The 18,354-nt window shown below is 46.7% G+C and overlaps 1 protein-coding gene across 1 annotated transcript; it reads right to left on the bottom strand.

The window, feature by feature from the left end:
* Nucleotides 1–122: 122 nt before the first annotated feature.
* Nucleotides 123–16,480, bottom strand: RAB11B (RAB11B, member RAS oncogene family). Its single transcript, XM_040086503.2, has 5 exons — nucleotides 16,331–16,480; nucleotides 11,091–11,286; nucleotides 9,062–9,255; nucleotides 7,461–7,541; nucleotides 123–4,833 (listed from the first exon to the last, which is right to left on the bottom strand). The coding sequence occupies exons 1-5, from the start codon at nucleotides 16,368–16,370 to the stop codon at nucleotides 4,688–4,690; spliced, it is 657 nt and encodes a 218-aa protein (XP_039942437.1). The 5' UTR covers nucleotides 16,371–16,480; the 3' UTR covers nucleotides 123–4,687.
* Between the last annotated feature and the right edge of the window lie 1,874 nt (nucleotides 16,481–18,354).

The following is an 18,354-nucleotide window of genomic DNA, read 5'->3' as shown; positions in this document are numbered from 1 at the left end:
CTGCGGCGGGGCACAGGCCCCGGGTACCCCGGCCTGCCACTCCCGCATGCCCGGCCCACCCCGCGCTCTGCCCCCCCACCTTGTCCTACAGTTGTGTCTGGAATAGAACTTTACACAGACGGTATTATTTGGCAATCTTTATATCCACAATACATCATAACCATGCACAAAAATCGAGTGATGTGTTTATTTACAAAGTGAATTGCACTTAACACAAGAATCAGGAATAAAAGTAAATGAAAGGAACCTCTCTTCTAGGTTGCATAAAGGCCCAATACTATTTATAGCCTACAAAGCCTGATAGTCAACACTACCATGCATTATCTGACCAGTGTAAAATAGGAATTGCTGTTATTTATTGAAACAGTGCAGCCCTGGAGATACTCATTCCACAGAAACATTCCATAAATCACCAACTACATTTAAGAGTCTTCAAGTCAATTGAATATACCCTTCAGCTCCCACTTACTGTACTTTACTTGAAGGACAGATAGTCTTCACCTCCAATTGTATGATTTTCCTTAGCTGAAATTCTGGCCCCTACCTTTGACAGTGTTCTAGTTTTTCATGGAGGAAAAAATCTTCCCTAAGTGACTGAGACGCTTCATTGGGATCTTCTTTTCTTCTACAGTGTACAGAACCTCTAACCAAGTTCTTCCTCCTGCTTGGAAGGGAAATGATCACCAAGCCTCAGTAAGATTCAGCCAGAAACAGATCCTACCCCACCTTCTGGAGCAGTAGAGCACACAGGGATCAAAGCACCAGGAGCAAAAATAACTCCTTTACATTTTTCCAACAGCTTTTGTTAAATAACTTATTCAAATAAAGGCTCGGCCCAACCCTTACCATGCCCAGCCAACAGCTCTGTGTTCACACAAGAGGCCCTGGTCACCGGGGAGGTCACAGAACAGCACCCAAATGGGTGCATGTCTGGCATCCATCATTCTTCTACTGCCTCTAAACCTTCCATAGGGGCAGGAAGGCATCGAACTGCCTTTCTTCTATGGAATTTTGATGGCCTCCAAAGCACACACTGAAATCTTTTTAACAGGGCAGCAAGCAGTCAACCATCAACTGGATTTTTACATTCATACAAGCATGGAGCTTTAAAACTTTCCTACAAACAAAACTTCCTTGCTCTGTGCAGGCTCCAGTGAAGATCCCAGGCTAACTCATCTGTCTGTAAGCACTGACTGCAGGAAAAGAGACTGGACTGATCTGATCTACCCAAGGAATTTATTTTACCAATTAGCTGTTTGTGTGCTCAGGACCAAGTCACTTTTATGTATGTATTTTGGCCTTCACCCTCCCCATCAGCAAGAGGAGAGGCAGCATGACAGACTCCTGCCTAATTCTGCATTAAAGGACCTGTTTTAGACATCAGCGAGAGCCTCTGATGGTTGTGTTACTGACACAGGAGGAACACTCAGGGCTTTGTAGTGTTTTCAATAAAGGAAAGTCAGCTTCAACATCCAAGTAAAGCAAGCAGAGCACACATTCCCTTTCTTTTCACAGGCAGCTTTCCTGTTATCAAGAGTTTTACAAAAGCCAAATTCAGCCCTCAAATCCCTTAGGGCAGGTGGAAGAGAGATGTAACCTTTTCTTTTCTCCTGACAGTAATACTGAGAGACACACAGCCAGCAAAGCTGTGGGATGAAGCAGTCTAGCTAAGGTTACATGTAGTCTGTAATTTCCACATCAGGAAAGCATGCTTAAGGAGTCTGGGCTACTGGAGAGCTTCCCTGAATGTCAGACAGCTCTTCAGCATTTCCAGCTTTCTCAGGATTCCTCCAAGTCTTTCCCTCAGCAATGTGGTGGGCTGGGTTGTGGATGTAGTTTCTAAGGAGTGCACAATGCTTCATCAGGACACCAGGAACCCCAGATAAGAAGCATTTTCCCTGGTCTGTGCACAGGAAGATGGCCTGATCTGGCAAAACTGGTCCACTCTCCTTTTTCTATTGTCACAAACAGCCCTAGGCTTAGTCTGGGCAGGAGCCCAGAAGGGCTGTGGCTCTGCCTGGAGAGCAGCACAGCAGCCTGGGGAAGAGCCTTGTTTCATACTGAGGGACCACAGCAGATTAGAGCCCCCACACCGTTCCCAGCGCTCTCAGGAGCTGCTACATGGGGTACACACACAACTCCCTCGCCCTGGGTGCCCCCAGGAGGCCTTTCCCTGTCACACAATATATCTCAAACACAACAGAATGGTGCATGGACCACCGGTGCTGAGGGGGCTTTGGACAATGGAGTTGTTCAAGAGCTCTTCAATACCCATAAATTTAACAACACTTAAGGCCCATACACTGACCTTTCACTGGGACTCTGCAGCAAAGTTTGGAGCTTTCCACAAAGTCAAAGACTAAAGAAAATCTTTCAAGAGACAATCAAGTGACTGTTCCTTGGCTTCTTACATCAGGCCAGACTGATTTTAGAAACTTCATGTTTAGAACAGGACTTGCAGAGTAAGCATGTTAATGCATCACCCTGAACTAGTAAGTCTTCTTAACAGTACAATTCCAATTCCTCCTCATGCTATCCAACTGATTTCTTTATATAAAGCTTGTTCAAAAATTAAGGAGCCCAGCTCCACTAGTGTCCACTTGTTCTCAAATGAAATATTTTCAGTATTTCAAAATTTTCCATTCTCTTATTGCCAGCTGTCTGAACACTGCACGTTATGTTCTGGTCTTGGACCACCAAAAAGGAGACATCCCAGTTCCCACCTTCTCTCAACAGAATGCTAGTGAAGTAAATACCAAATATTGAAAGTGCTTCCTGAACTGGAACACCCTTAGGATAGAGCCCTGTGATGCCTACACAGGAATTCATACCCTCATTCAATGGGATCAGGCTGCAAGCATGCACCCTTTAACCTTGAATGTAACGTCTAAACAAAGCTGAAGAGTGGAAGTGCCAGGCACCACACGCATCCTGTGCTGTGAGCTGGAGTCCACTCACTGCATTCGGTGCAAAAATTAAAGGCATTGGTCTGGAGATCTTATAAAAGAAAAACCATCAGAGTTAACTGCCCTTAATTTTATTATGTAACCAGACAGAACAGTTGAGACTGGAATGTCAGATTTCCTCTTTAAACACAAGTCAGTTTCATATTTGCTTTGTATCCGTAAAGAAAAATCAACTCACTAATATGCAGCTGGGATTCATCCAGTGAGGTACAGGCTCAGAATACAGAGCAAAAACTCACTGCAAATGGCTCCACAAGCCTTCAGGGAGCAGCAGAGGGTCTCCAGCTCTTCCTTTAGATCGTTTCACCCAGTACTTGCCATCAGAACATTCACAGATACCAGAGGGGATACCAGTGTGCAAGAGCTAGTGAGTGACGAAAAGCCATCAGAGATTTGCACAAGCAAGCAAGAGACTGACTACACAAAATTGTGGTAACATTCTTCCCATTCAGCACAACAAAGAATTAGAGTAGTTAGCCCTGCTGATGACAAATCTGTTACATCAGTGAAGTACAATCATTTAAGAATTACAGTCTGGAGTTCAGTAAAACAGTAAGAAGAAAACAACAGGTTAGTAGTTATTATGTGAAATCCTAATATTATGCATTTTAGTAGAGGTCAATAGTGAAAGATCATGAAGAGAAAGTTCCAGATACTATGGATCTGCAGTTTTACAAAATGTATAAAGTATTGTGTTTCTCTACAACAACCAAAACCCTTACAAGTGCAGGTATATATGCAACATGAAGATATTTCCTCACTCACTCAGACAGGGGTGGGAGAGATCTAGAGAAAAAGCAGCATGCAAAAAAAAAAACCAAACCTGGAAATAGAGCAGATCCTGCTTTCAGACACTGACCTACAGTACAAAAGAAGCCTACTTGTACAGGCTGCAAAAGGTTTCTGAAATCAATATGCTGGCACTTACTGTACAATAATGTTAACTGATTAACATAAGCCTTGAATAAATATTATGCCACTTCATAAAGCCTGCACAGGCATTCATGGTGGCAGAAAAAGCGATGCAGACATATTTCATTGTTCCCAAATAAAACAAGAAGAGAGCAAGATTTCCCAAGCAGGAAACAGTAAACTACGCAGCCAGACTAACTGTATTAGGGGTAATTACAGAGTAAGTAATGTTATTTTCAACAGTTTTCTTATGTGTGTGCAGCCACTAATATCCTCACTGTGAGACTTCATCAGGACAGAAAACAGAGCATTTGGCAGGACAGCTAGTTTAATTTCTCCCCCATGTTTACAGAAACACAAGAAAAAGAGATATCTGACTATGGGAGGAAAAAACCTTGTCACCTAAATGTAGTTATTTCTTCAACTGGTAGAGTCAAGTCCCATTGTTCCCCTCCAAAAAAACAACAACAAAAAAACCAAACTAAAAAAAAAAAAAACCCAGCAAAACCAAAACAAGTCTGTTTGATAAGAGTGTTTCATGGGATAATATCCAGCAGCAGGTGTTCCAACACAAACATGTCTATCAGATCAGTGACTACGTTTCAAGCCCAGAAGTCACCACATGGAAGGGGTTTAAGAGGCAAGGGGATGTTAACCCTACAATTAAAGCTCTAATATGAGAGGGGAGATTTGGGAAGGGAGTAAAGGAGGGAGGAGGGTGTCACTGAATCACAGGAGATAGGAAGTGCACACAAGTTTCTAAATGAAGCACAGACAAAGTGGAGGGCACAACAGTCATCTAGAGAAGGTCACAGGTTCTGACAGCACTGGAGTTTGTTGGATTTCTGTCCGTCGGTGGTTGGTGGGACGCTGATGTCAACTACGTTGTTGCCAGGAGACTCATCATGCGCAGACCGGTCAGCGATTTGCTTCTGCGACACAATGCGGTAGATTTCTGCAAGGAGAGCACACGGATCAGAGCCCTGGGGGCACAGCTTCCCATGGGCATGGCACTGAGCAAACTGTCCAAGAACATGCCAGAACCCAAGAAGGAGAGGATTTAACTTGAGGGCTCTGAAAGGGGAATCTAGGCTAAGCAGATGTATCATGTAACATCTGGTATTCCAGTTCCAGAATGAACACACCGGCTCTGTCTGGAAAAGTTACTGAGACAAGATTCAGCACTGTCTTCCGCGACAGCACTTCCTATCCCGTTCTTTTTCAACGACTCCATCAAAATGGGGATTATTAAAAGGGTTTTCAAATGGGAATGGAGCAGGAATGCTAATTTCTGAAACAGGGAACCATTGTCTTTACGATTAAAAAAAGTGGGCAGCATACTCTAGAAATACCAATCACCAGGATGCTGGGAAACCACAGCGGCAAGTTACCTGATGCCCACGTCTGCTCCTGGCAACCTGCTACCACCAAAAAGCTGCATGGGTAGATAACGCCCCATGCTTCTCCAAATGAATTTATTTGACTCAAACAAACATGCTTGAAAGCAAACAGATCCACAAAGCTGTTACCACTGAAGAGAGACTGCCAGCTTAAAAGTTTTCAGAAACAAACTGTTTCAACTGCATAGTTAGCAGAAGTCTTGTAAGTGGAAAGGTTTTTAAGTTACTTATTTCACTGAGGATAAGCCCTTGTTCCAACTTCCCTCAATTGTGAAACAGGAAAAGGGCAAGTACTTCCCTGGAAGTCTGTGGTAAATATTATGGTCACATTAATACAGCTACAACCCCAAAACAGCAACACCCAAAGCCTTTACTAAGGACTAAAAATCAAGAAGGACTGTGCAGGGCTTGTTTATGGGGGTTTTTTTGTTAGGCTTTAAGAATCTGCACATATTCATGCTGTTTAAAAAGGAAACCTTTAACTCAAGGCCAATTCTGTTGCCACTGGCTACCTACAGATCTTTGCTGAAAGGGAGGAGGAGGGTTGTTCAGAGCTGTCACATCCTCTTTCTTTCCTGCTCATTTACCATATTTGAATTTGAGCTGTTCAGAGTCATTGCCAAGCCCCCTTTGCCTTGGGGTAGTATCTCTTTGGGGTGTTTTGTGGGGTTTTTTCCTTCCAGTCTTTAGTGACTCCTCAAACAAGTGGCCAGCAAGGAAACTCATGTCCTGCTGTTCCCACTCTCCTCCCTCCACCAAGTCCCCTGTGGTGGTTCATAACTCCCTACTCTACACAGCACATTTTCCTAGGTTCCTTCTCTCCTAGAAGGATGATTTTCTCCCAGGTGTAATCACTTTAGGAATAGCCTTTTCAGGACTTCTCCATCTTATCTATGTGCCTATGCTACCTGAACTAGATAATCTCAAGACTTTTGGGAGCCCAGGATGCTGTGAGAGAGAGGGGTTTGAGTTCCGTTTGCTCAGGCCTGACCTCGGCTTGAGATGTGACAGCACTGTGACTCCTAGAGGGGCCTCAGGCCAGCATCTCTAACCAGGGTCAGTCTCAGGACAACACTGCAAGGGAAGACAGGATGGATGGTTACAGCTGAACTACACTCAGAGCACTAAAATCAAAAATACTGTCTCGAAATGCCAGGGAAGTTGCCTCATATCCAGCCAAGTGTCCCAGATCAGCCGTGAATCTGCTACACGGTGCAAGACTGGCTCAGCGTCAGCTCTGGGCAGACGACTCTGCCTCACACTCCAGCTGCTTCACCAGTGCCTCTGATAACACAGATCTGCTGGGCAGCAAATACAACCCATTCCTTGTCTGTCAGGCTTTTTACCTGTAGAGGCAGCTTGGCTACCCCTTTCTTCCTGTCTGCCTCTTCTTGGGCACTTGGAATCAGGGTTGAGGTTGCTCAGTCTGGAGAAGACAAGACTCCAGGGAGACCTTAATGCAGACTTCCAACATCTACAGTGCCCCAAGAGAGTTGGAGAGGGACTTTGGATAAGGGCCTGGAGTGCCATGACAAGGGGAATGGCTTCCCACTGTCAGAGGGCAGGACTAGATGGGATAGTGGGAAGAAATTCTTGGCTGTGAGCGTGGTGAGGCCCTGGCACAGGTTGCCCAGAGCAGCTGTGGCTGTCCCATCCCGGGAATTGTCTAAGGCCAGGTTGCACAGGGCTTGGAACAACCTGGGATAGTGGGAGGTGTCCCTGCCCATGGCTCATTGTCAACTTGTTATCCACCAGAATCCTTGCGTCCTTCTCTGCAGAAGATGCTGTTGGTGCAGTCACCTATAACCCTTGCTATCAGCTGAGAACAAGAGTCCAGTAGTCTGAAAATGCACCAGAGAAGATACTGGAACATTTAACTTCCAGCATGACTGGGGCTTCACTGCTGAGATTTTGTGTAGGCATAGAAGTACAGTTATTAGTTCCTTTACAACAGTGCTATTGCAGTAGCTTGAACTTATGGAACATTGGGAGACACAAACCTCCAGGGGACAGAAAGAGGTGTATGGGGAGGGAGGCAGAACACAAAGGTGAGATTAGAAAGCTTGCAAACTAACCATCGTTCCCAACACTCATTTCCAAACCATTCCAGAAAACTACAAAGCGTGCCCATGAAGAAGATCCACCACCTCAGTAGCTCCTCTGAATCCACAACAAACCATACCTGTAAGGATATTCTTGAAGGCTTCTTCTACATTTGTTGAATCCAGAGCAGATGTTTCAATAAAAGATAGGTTATTTTTTTCTGTAATAAACAAGAAGTGGTTCAGTTAAAAACTGTAATAACACTTTATTTCACATTTACTTTGAGGTTTTTATCTTTTATTTTAGGCCAAACCAGCCAGGGCCAAGTAATTTTTTTTCTTTTCCCTGCTGCACAAGGAACACCTTGGTGCTGCAGTTCAGCAACAACTCCTTTGCCCAAAGTGCAAGAACATTTTCCCCACTGCAGCTCTTGCTCAGTCAAGCAACACAAAGTATTCTCTTCTGGCTACAGATCACACCCAGCGGTACTTTGAGCAAGAGTCCCAGCAAAAGCATGTCAGCTGCCACAGAGACACAATTCTCCTCTACAACCCCAAAAAGATCAACAGACCTACACTTTCCTAATCAGACCCCACTTCCAAATAACAATGACCACTGCAACACAATCTATTTTCTTCTTTCCTCTTACAATGCAATTTTTTTTTTTTTTTAATTAAAAAAGAAAGCGATTAACACTCAAATATCATACCTAGAATGGTTCTGTATCACCTGCCCAGGAACAGGCAAATTTCAGTCATGGAGCTTAAACAGCAACAACTTGACCACCACTAGCAATTTAAAACAGCCTTAGAAGGAAGTTGGAAGAAGTTGAACCAAAAGACCAAAGTAATAGACTTTCTGGGGCACCCACCAACTTGTTTTGCTTCTCCTAGATAAATGTCACTTCTCCTCCATCTGAAAATTTAAAGCAGCTCTATTACCCTCAGGGTACTTGCTTACCAGCAAACTCCTGAAAGCATGTGTAAGCAAGCCTTGGTAATATTTCTAGAGGTATTTTAGAGGTTGTACATTTACATTCCACCTCCAAGCGTGACAGACTCACAAAAGCTGAATGGCCCCAGGCCTTTCAGGGCAAAAGAGTATCTGAGTTCTGCCAGGTAAGGAAGAGAGAAGGAATGCAGTGGCAGCATCTTACATAACCCTCTTTACTTCTCCCAACAAATGGCAATTTTCAAGTCTGACTATCACTGCATTTAAGTGAGACTAGATGACACTACTATATGCATCAGCGCTCTAGAGCAGCAACCACCCCATCTAAGAGAAGGTTCAGCATTCACGTGTAGCTGTCCACACTGATATCTACTCAGCAGAAGAAGGTCTCTAGGAAGGAAGGACAGACATTTTGTGATATTTTATATTTTTATTGTGATATTTTCTCGTCTCTTTCCCCTTCTAAATCTTGCTTGCTGTTTCTAGCCTTGCTAGAGGAAGTGTTTAATCTTCAGCTATCAGGCAGCTCAAGGACAGTTCCAAAAACATGTATTACCACTAGATTTAAAAAACAACAGAAAACTGCATACTAAAAATGACAAAAAATTCTCCAAAAAAACCGAACTAGTTAATAAGTCAAGATATTTTAATTAAAACAAAACAAAACATCTTAAATGTCTTTTTTAGAGTTCAAACTAACACTTGAGGTGAGAGTTCAGCCCTGGACAAAACAGTGTGATGACAGCAGGCACCATCCCCCAGGCAGGCCCCTGACGCCGCAGTACGAACCTGCGAAGGCCCTGGCCTCGTCAGTGGGCACGGCCCGGAGGTGGCGCAGGTCGCTCTTGTTGCCCACCAGCATGATCACGATGTTGTTGTCGGCGTGGTCCCGCAGCTCCTTCAGCCAGCGCTCCACGTTCTCATAGGTGAGGTGTTTGGCAATGTCATAGACGAGCAGAGCCCCAACAGCACCGCGGTAATATCTGAAACCATGAGGCACAGGCCTTCACCAAGAGCTCTGTCCCAGCCACACCAACAAACAGGCCATCCAGCTTTTCTATAATGCTTCCCACTTTGGAAAAAGTTGTGCTGATGCAGATACTGTTGTTGGAGTGGTTTTGAAGCCTAAAACCAAGTTCCAAATGCAGGTTTTTTTTCTAATGGCATTTCTAAAAAAATCCAGTGTGTGTACCAAAATGCTGGAGAGCCTGCAGAAACCAGGACCGAAAATGTCCTGCCTGCTCCAACCGCATGCGGAAAACTCACTATTGCAGCATCAGTACAGCCAGGAGGTTTTTGTGAAGTTACAACCTAGATTTCTGCTAGGAAAATAGCCCTTAATAAAATGTCAGTATTTGTTCCTGATCCTTCAAATATCTCCTGTCCCTCCTACAAATTAAAGAGGGGACTCTGGGCTATGTTGTCATTATCTACAAACCTCTAATGCAGGAACAGAGTTTGCCCCCTCAGTGCAGGTTTCAACACAAGCCAAGGGCTCAGCTCAGCACAATCCATCTGTATCAGCAATCCTCTAATATCCATGTCTCTCTTCCACACAATCCTACCACTTCTCCTCAGTTCTGCCAGCACCTGCCTGACATGCTGTTAAACTGAGTCAGGGCACCAAGTCAGCAGGAAGCATTCCCTTTTCCCTGGCGTTCGGCGTTCTGCTGGCTGAGCAGGCTGAACTGGCTGAGTGATGCATCGAGCAACAGTTAGTGCCAGCACAAAGGAGAGGCAGGATCACAGGACTGCAGCTGCACTAGTTCCCAGCAATTAAACCTTGACCCAGAGTTGCTATTGACCCAGACTAGACTAGCAGTTTTTACAGCAAGAGCAAGGGTCACCAAAAAAAAAATCTGAAAGTCACACTAACAGTTCCAGAAAAGATGCAATCCCTCACATCTGCTTCTGCATCCCTTTCCCTCCCTTTGGGCTCCAGGCTCTCCTGGTCTTCTCCCATCTTGACAAAACTCCCCTTACCTTGAGTTTAATGGCTCAATCTGTGCATGACTCAGAAACATGTTTTTACCTTTAGAAACTGATACACATCTGTAACATAACAAAAAATCAACTCACTGATCAGAAAATGCTCTGGAGAACCAGGCCCAAACAAAGGGTTTGCTTTTTTGTCCTCAGACAGATACTTTTGCCAGCATAGACACAGGTACACCTCAAGCCACTCTGTAGATTAACAAGGTCCCAGAGGTGAAAAAGCTTCTCACCTCCAGGGACTGTGCCTAATACCGCACAGCTAGCACTATCATAGTTGCCTTTCTGCTTCCTGGCTACTCAATGTGTGCGCTCATGGACCTCATTTCTAGGGTTGTGACCAATTCAGTCATTGAGATTTCAAGGGCTTCTGTGGCTGCAGGTTTTCCTAAAAATACCCTCAATCTCAAGACTGAGGGGGCAATTGAAACCAGAAGCCATAGGCGTTACAGTAAGCCACCATGCCTAGACCAACACTCCATACCAACAGTCCCCAGCTTCCACGTGAAATGACACTCAATCTAAATAATGAACGCAGCACATTCAGTGCCGACAAAAAACCAAATCACAAACCTCAAACAGAATTTGCCACAGTTTTGATTTAAGCTGTCATTTGTTTCTATAATAGTAACATGAAACTCTAAAAATTACTTTCATTACATTAATCAAGGGAACACAAAAGTATTTGCTATCTTATGACTTGGATCCACATTGAAGTCTGCCACAATGAGCTTGTCATGTGTGCCAAATTTTTTTCATTCTCTACCCATACATTTAGCTGCAGCATCTCTGCTCGAATTCTGTTGAGCAAAGACACAGTACTCACGCTGAGGTAATGGCACGGTATCGCTCCTGGCCTGCAGTATCCCAGATCTGGGCTTTTATCGTCTTCCCGTCCACCTGGATGCTCCTGGTGGCAAATTCCACCCCAATGGTGCTCTTACTTTCCAGATTGAACTCATTGCGTGTGAAACGTGACAGAAGATTACTTTTCCCAACTCCAGAGTCTCCGATCAACACAACTGAAAAGAAAGACATTATTTTCACAATTAATTTCTCCTACCAGCACTGATCCCACACTGCAGTGCAGCCTGGTTGGTGGCATTCACCAGAAATGCACAGCTGGATAACACAGGAGAGACAACACAGAAAATGCCACAGTCTTTACTACGCACAGCTTGCTTCTCCAACTCTAGAAGAGCCCCAAGCTGTTTTTCGGTGAGTAGCTGCCTGGTCCTCAGAGGTGAAAATGAGAAATTGCTACAGCAACTGTCGAAGTCAAACAGTGCCTTTGGAGGCCCCAGCCACTGCAGCAGGCAGAAGTAAGAGATGCCCCTCACATACTTGACCTTTGGCACAGGAAGGCTGCAATCCACATTTTAAGAAACACTACAGGCAAGAACATGGCAACAGGCAACCTGTCTGCCCAACAAAAGCCTTTGTACAGTATAAGTGTACTCTATTTTTTTTAAATACCAAAAACACGGTAAGTGAACAATTATTTGCAGTCCCTGTTGGAGTCACATAGGGGGTTTCATTTCAATAATTTAATTAATAAATACGTTCACCACAGAAAGGGGAAAACAGGAGACATTTGATACTACTAAAAAGATAAAAAGCAAGCAGAACTTCATCCAGAAAAACAAGTTGTAGTAGACTGCATGAGAAGAGATGAGCTAGAAACCTCTGCCTCCACACGTGGTGTTGCCATGATAACAGAAAAATGTAAGTGCAGGGAGACCTTCAGCACACAAAGCCTAACTTTCCTGAAAGGAATTGTGAAAACAAAGGTACATCTTGGGGCAGGAGGTTCCCTCTACTTTTTGGCTTATCCATGAGAGCAAGAAACAACTGAGAGAAACAAAGCTGAAATAGCTGAGCCACGCTCCCTTCTTCTCACAAACACTGTATCACATACCCTTTGAATTCAAGTGACCTGGCTCAAGCAAAAGAAAGGCAGCCAGCCTCTGTGAGCTTCTTTAACCTTGGGAATATTTCCTGCTCCACTTCTAAGTACAGATTTGCTGATCTTCCTCATTCATATGGTCTGTTTTGCCTACAGAAAAGCAGACATGGGCAAAAAACAACTACAGAAGAATCTTCTCATTGCACACTTCCAGAATGAGCTCACCAGTGTTCTCCCAGGGCCAAGGATCATACTTATCTTTTAGTGCTACTACAGCTTTTCTCTGCTCAGGCCATTGTTTGAGGATGCAGCTCTGGCAGCGCCCAGCTCGCTGCCACCCCACCCCTGGAGCACATTCCCAGGCTGCTGCTGGACCCTGGCTCTCTGCTGTGACAGCTCCCGAGCTGCACAGGGGCATTGTTGAAACGCCCCAGAGAGCTCTGCCAGCATCTCATCTGCCTGACAGCACAGACAGACAATTGTGCTAGCACAGCTGAACAGGCAAAACACAACAGAGGCAGGAATGGGCAGCCAGCGCATCGTGGCAGGGCACCACAGCTCCCCCAGCCAGGAGAACTGAAACCAGCTCCTCACAGTGCTCTGCCTTCCTTGGCAAACAGCCTAAACCATTTTTTAGGGTATGAGAACAGATAGATAAAAAAAGATTTTATTACAAGTTCTAACTCTAGGATTTTGTTAGCTTTATTTTCCAGACAAAGTTTTTCATCACTAATTCCGTGGGACCTTCCAAGAACAGGTGAAGGTCACCCATCTTGCACAGGGATCTGCTGGCTGGAGTAGGTTCTATGCTACAGCAAAGCCCTGACCATAACCAAAAGTAAGAATATCCACCACACAAGCTAAAACCAGACTGGAAGACCTCTGAGGCTTCCAACTGTTTCTGAAGACAGTTAACTTCCCGCGACTTTGCAGCTGGTGAAAGCACAGCCTTTCCACCTTCCAGCCATCTCCCAGGCTCAGGCATTTTAAAAGTATCAATGTGGGGCGTAAACCATGCAAACGCCTGTCAAGTCATTAACTCCATCTTGTCACTGGAAGAAAATTCCAGTGATCCTGCACTCCTTTGTCTGATTTCCTGCGACAGGCTTCCTTCACCGTGCTGCCCCACATTCCAACAGATCTTCAAGGAGAGCACTCTTCAGAAGTTAAAGGAAGGCAACCAGATCCCAATTCAATAAAGAGAATTCTTAGAGTTTCCAAGTGCTTCTTATTAATGCTCAATCTTGAGCACTAGAAGAGCATTTTCACTTTCAGGAGAAAAGATGCCAAGACTGGGGGCCACATATGCAGAAGCCACAAACTAATTTTCTTTGGGAGTTGAGCAAGAAGATACCTTTAACACTCTGGACCAAGTGATTAGATCTTGGGCAAGTTTCTAAATTTGGTAACAGGCCACCACATAGTATTGCCTGTTGAAATTCAGAAGTCATGACAGAGTAGGAAAAAACTTCCAAATGACAGCTGAAGAGTCTGAATACTCTCTAAACTCATCTCACCAGAACTGAGGAACTCACTCTCCAAATGCCCCTAAGGGTCGTACTGGTGATGAAAAGATGCATGGTTTCATCTTGTTAGTGACATGAATCAATAACCAGCACCAGCCATCTTCAGATGGCTCTATGCACACAGACAGGCCTCGTGTAGTGCCCTGAATACTGAATATTTATGACCTGAATACTACTCCTTCAGTATTTCCTGATTTTCTCTATCCTCCAGCACCCCCTGCCACTGTGTGGGTCATCACCGCCACATTACCTATCCATCAACTCAGTCACCACCCTCCCTGCTTCCCTGAGTCTACAACATCCAGAACTACAGCACAATCCCACCCCCAACACCTGCCCTGTATATCGAGAACCTTGTACAAAACAAGCCTAAGTCAGAATTAAAATTCCAGTGCCACACATCATTGGTAAGAAAGGGAAAATAAAGAGTTATGACAGAATTGTAAATACACTTATTTATTCATCTGGAAAAAATAATATATCCTTTTGAGTGATTAAGAAGGTTAAGACTCCCTCCAGCAGAGACCATCTAACCAGAGTTTTTGATAAATCTGAAGTACATAAGGTTGCCAGATATTGGTGACTAATAGGATATGCATTTGTTTTTAATAACCACAGCCTTTGCTAAATAGAGACTAATCAGAGCAGTCTAAATTCCCACAAAAGTAAAAGAAAGCTCTTTTTCCCTATGGCTGATTTTTCCTGCCTTTTTTATGAGCCAGCACACATCTGCCAGCACACAACCTCAGATTTAATTTTTAAAATAAATACTGATAATAGCTAATCTTCTCAAGAGCAAAATTAATGTGCAGATCACATTCCATAGGTACAAGGCTTCCCACATTTTTAACAGCTCTTCAAAGGTCATGAATTCAATTCCAAAACAATGTGTTCAAAACTCATCCTGAAAAGTCCCTGCTTTTCACCATCCCTGCTACAAAACTAACTGGGAATAGAGGCCAGAACTGCTGGCTTCACTTGGGTCACATAACTGAACACAGCCACAAGCTCTTCGCAGCCTCACAACCCCACACAGCCCTTGATGTTTAATTCCACTTCTGGAGGAAGCAAAGAAGAGGAAGGAGAGTTGCTCCCAAAGCATAGCCCTCATCCCAATTGGTCCCATTTATATTATTTTTTGTCTAGTCCCAAAAAGCCTCAGAGGAAGGAAAAGATAAATAATTAAACCCATAAAGAAACCCTTCTCTATCTACTTTTTTTTTTTTTCAATCCACACAACAACCCCTCTCAAAAGATGCACAGAAAAGGACAATTCTCTCACCCATTTTTTAGTAAGTGCTACAAAGTGTGCCAGCATCACCACAGCATAGATCTTGACCAAATGGCTTCAGGTTTAGTCTCATTCCAGATAACATTAAAAAGCGCATTTCAAAGCAAGTATTTTTAAAAGATGAATGCAGTTCTCCCTAGCTAATTGACTATTCAGAGAAAGAAAAAAATAAGTACAATTTTTAGGCTTTCAAGTTCCTGCCTATTAAACCACCTGGGAAACAGACTTCAGAAGGAAACTACTTTAGACTCAGACAGTTTAGTACATTTTTACAGGCTGGTCTTCTGCTTTACAGGCAGAGAAGAAATAAGGGTTTTTTTCCCCCATTGTCTTCAAGATTCAACCCACAGTAAAACAAATAGGCAAACACATCTACAAAATATTTCCCACATACCAGTAGCTGTTCTTTTCTTTGGTGCACAAGTTCAGAATCACTGTTGCTCTTATGAAAGTCCAGACGCAAAGACATCAAACGCCCGGGAAATTTTCACAGCAGCAAGTGACCCCCAGAGCCCTCACAGACCACCAACGGCACCATTAGCACTGCGTTCCTAAGAGTGAACTCTTGGGATGAAAATCAGGTTTCCGCCACTCTACCGACGGTAAATCTGGTGCAAAACAGGCTGGAAAACCAAAGACGAAGGTGCTACACCCACCTGCACTACTACTCGGGCTACAGAGCTGTGGGTTGCTCCGGGAAACTGGTAAGCTTGAGCCTCTGGACAGGCAGGAGCCCGGCCTGCAGCGACATCCCACGGGACAGAAACCCCCAAGACATCCCACGGGATGACACCCACGGCGATGATTCCCCCCGGAGCCATGGCAGGAGGAACAGCACTGAGCCCTCAACAACCCGACATGTCATAGGAAGGGGCAGGGGCGGCAAAACACCCATCAGCACAAACAAATTAACACTGTTACGGTCCCGGGTTCCCGCTACCGACGCTCAGCGGGGACCTGAGAAGGAGTCTCCACCAAAACCTATGGTTTTGCAGCTTCTGCTCGACACCGGGCGATCTCCGGACAACCACCGGCCCGGCCGGGCACAGCCCCGGCCCGCGGCACGCCCTCTCCCCGCCCCGGCTCCGGTCGCCCCCGGGAATCACAGCCGCCCATCTGCCGGCGCGCGGCCCACGCGAACCGAGACGGGTCGAGGCGGGGCGGGGCGGCCCATGCGGCGCTCCCGCCGCTCCCCCGGGGCTCCCCCGGCACCAGACCAGGCCGGGGGCCCACAAGGCCGCCCCGCGCACCAAGGCCGCAGCGGACGCCCCGGGCCCGCGTGGCCCGCTGGTCCCGGCCGAGCCCGGCACGGTGCGGCGGCCGTGGCCCTGCTGAGCTCGTACCTTTGAACAGATAGTCGTACTCGTCGTCACGGGTGCCCATGGCGATGGCGGCACCGACCCTTCGCCTGCCCGGCACCGACCGCGGCCCAGCCGGGGAGGGGCGCTCCCTCACAGACCAATCAGTGCCCGCCAGAGCCCGCAGGAGGCGGACAGTGCGCCAGATCCATCAACGACAGCCAATAAAGAACGAGAAGTTTGCTGACTGGCGGGAACGCTGCCCAATCGAAAGGAGGCATATGGGCAGGGGCGGGGCTTGAGTGCCTGAGCTGGGAACCTGAGGGACGGGGAGGGGCCAGGGGAGGGGCGGAGCGGGAGGGGCGGGGTGGGGTTTGTGTGGGGGCCGGCGCGGGGCTGCGGAGGCTCCGGGGGCGCGGCCGGGGCGCTGAGGGGGGGGGGGTCTCTTCGGGGAGGGGGTTACACCGGATGGGGGGATGGCCCTCAGGAGGATGGGGACACCCCCCCCCCTTCGGTTTGAGCGGGATCGCTGGGAGAGAAGTTTCGCCCCCTTTGAGAGTGACCCCCTATCGCTGGGAGGTGGTGTCATCTCTGGGCGGGGGAGGAGAACCGGCCCGGCCCAAGGGTCAGCGCAGCACCGGAGCCGGGGAACACAGGTGGGGAGACCCTCAGCCGCGGCCCAGGACACTCGGCTGCCGCCCAGAGCCCCCGCTGCAGCCCCCTTGCTTCCCCCTCGGGCTGCTCCCTGCCCCGCTCAGCGCTTCTGGCCCCACCTTCCTGCTAAGCACCAGCTGAAAACGCTGTTCGGCAAAAACGTGTCCTCACGGTGACACAATTGTTAAAGGAAAACCTTTCCCCCTTTTTTTTTACTTGGCGCCGCTCTAGGCAGTTTCCTGAGCGGAGTACTGACCGTAGCCAGAGGCTGCGTGCCCGCTCGGGCAGTGACGGCAGGACACCCTTCACCTCGGCTTTGTGGGCTCCAGGTGGGACATCCTTCACCTTCCCGACAGCAGAGTTGCAGCAACTCGTCCTGAGAACGTAGTCCAGGCTGCAGAACCAGCCTCATGGAGCCACTCGGGAGCCCGGGGGTGTCCCTGCTGCCCTGCTGAACCCCTCCTCATAATCTCATACAACCTATGCACTGGCCTGACACCATTGGTTATGGTTGGACAAACCTTGGCAGAGAAAATGCCAGCTCCCTCACTCCCTCTGTGATGTGCAGGGAAGTGGCTTTGCTCATCACACAATTCTCTCTGGGCTGTGCTCTTCACGACAGGTCTGCCCTACTTCTTCCCTGGAGGAGTATTTATCTGGCTCAAAGATTAATGTGAATGCAGTCTCACAGAGGGAGCCGCAGCAAGACTGAGACAATGGTGAGGGAAAAGTTGGCTTTGGACTTATGTGTGCTAGCCTTGGGAGATGCTCAGGGTAGGAGCCATGTCAGGGCAGGGACAGATTCAGACTTTCCAGGCTCTGTGGCAGTGAACTGCTCTCAGCTGCCCCCAGGCATATGAACACCTTGGACAGGCAGGACCATGGTATCCAAGGGGTCCTATTTCCAGAAACAAGTGCTAATAACTGAGTGGGGGCAGATGAAGAGGCAGTAGTGACACTGTGGCAGGGTGACACCCAGGCTGTCAATGACCCAGACTCTGAGAATGGATGATGAGAGCCAACATGCTGCAAGCACACTGCAATCCCACTGCCAAGGTATCTAGATATCCCTGTTGCCTATCAGGCAATTGAAGCAGCAGGGAAGGAAAGCCAAAATTTCATGGAACCTGTGGTCTAGGAAAGATGCAGCTCCAGCCTAGCAATGGGTTGGGCCAGTTGTTCCTCTGTGACAGGCAGTGACTGCTGAAGAAGTGAGGAAAGAATCTTTTCTTAGGGGTTTTGGTGCTCACATGCAGCATGGAGCATTGGACTTTTAATCCTTCCCATGCCAACGGGACTTTTAACACCGGGATCTATAGGAAAGTGTTAGCACTTTCTCCTGTTGATGCTGTTCTTGCAGGACCCCAGTGAAATGCCTTGGTGAGTGATGACTAGATCACACCCAGGGGTGTTAA

Source organism: Hirundo rustica, chromosome 26 (assembly GCF_015227805.2).
Source record: "Hirundo rustica isolate bHirRus1 chromosome 26, bHirRus1.pri.v3, whole genome shotgun sequence".
NCBI lineage: Eukaryota > Metazoa > Chordata > Aves > Passeriformes > Hirundinidae > Hirundo > Hirundo rustica.
This window is presented reverse-complemented; position numbering and strand designations above follow the sequence as displayed.

What these genes read in the sequence shown, in the direction of transcription:
- RAB11B (XM_040086503.2), bottom strand. Translation starts at nt 16,370, where the DNA reads ATGGGCACCCGTGACGACGAGTACGACTATCTGTTCAAAG. An exon ending in GTACGACTATCTGTTCAAAG is followed by an intron (nt 11,287 to 16,330) that starts GTACGAGCTCAG and finishes CTTTCTTTTCAG; the next exon opens with TTGTGTTGATCGGAGACTCT. An exon ending in CTTCAAGAATATCCTTACAG is followed by an intron (nt 4,834 to 7,460) that starts GTATGGTTTGTT and finishes CTCTCCTTGCAG; the next exon opens with AAATCTACCGCATTGTGTCG.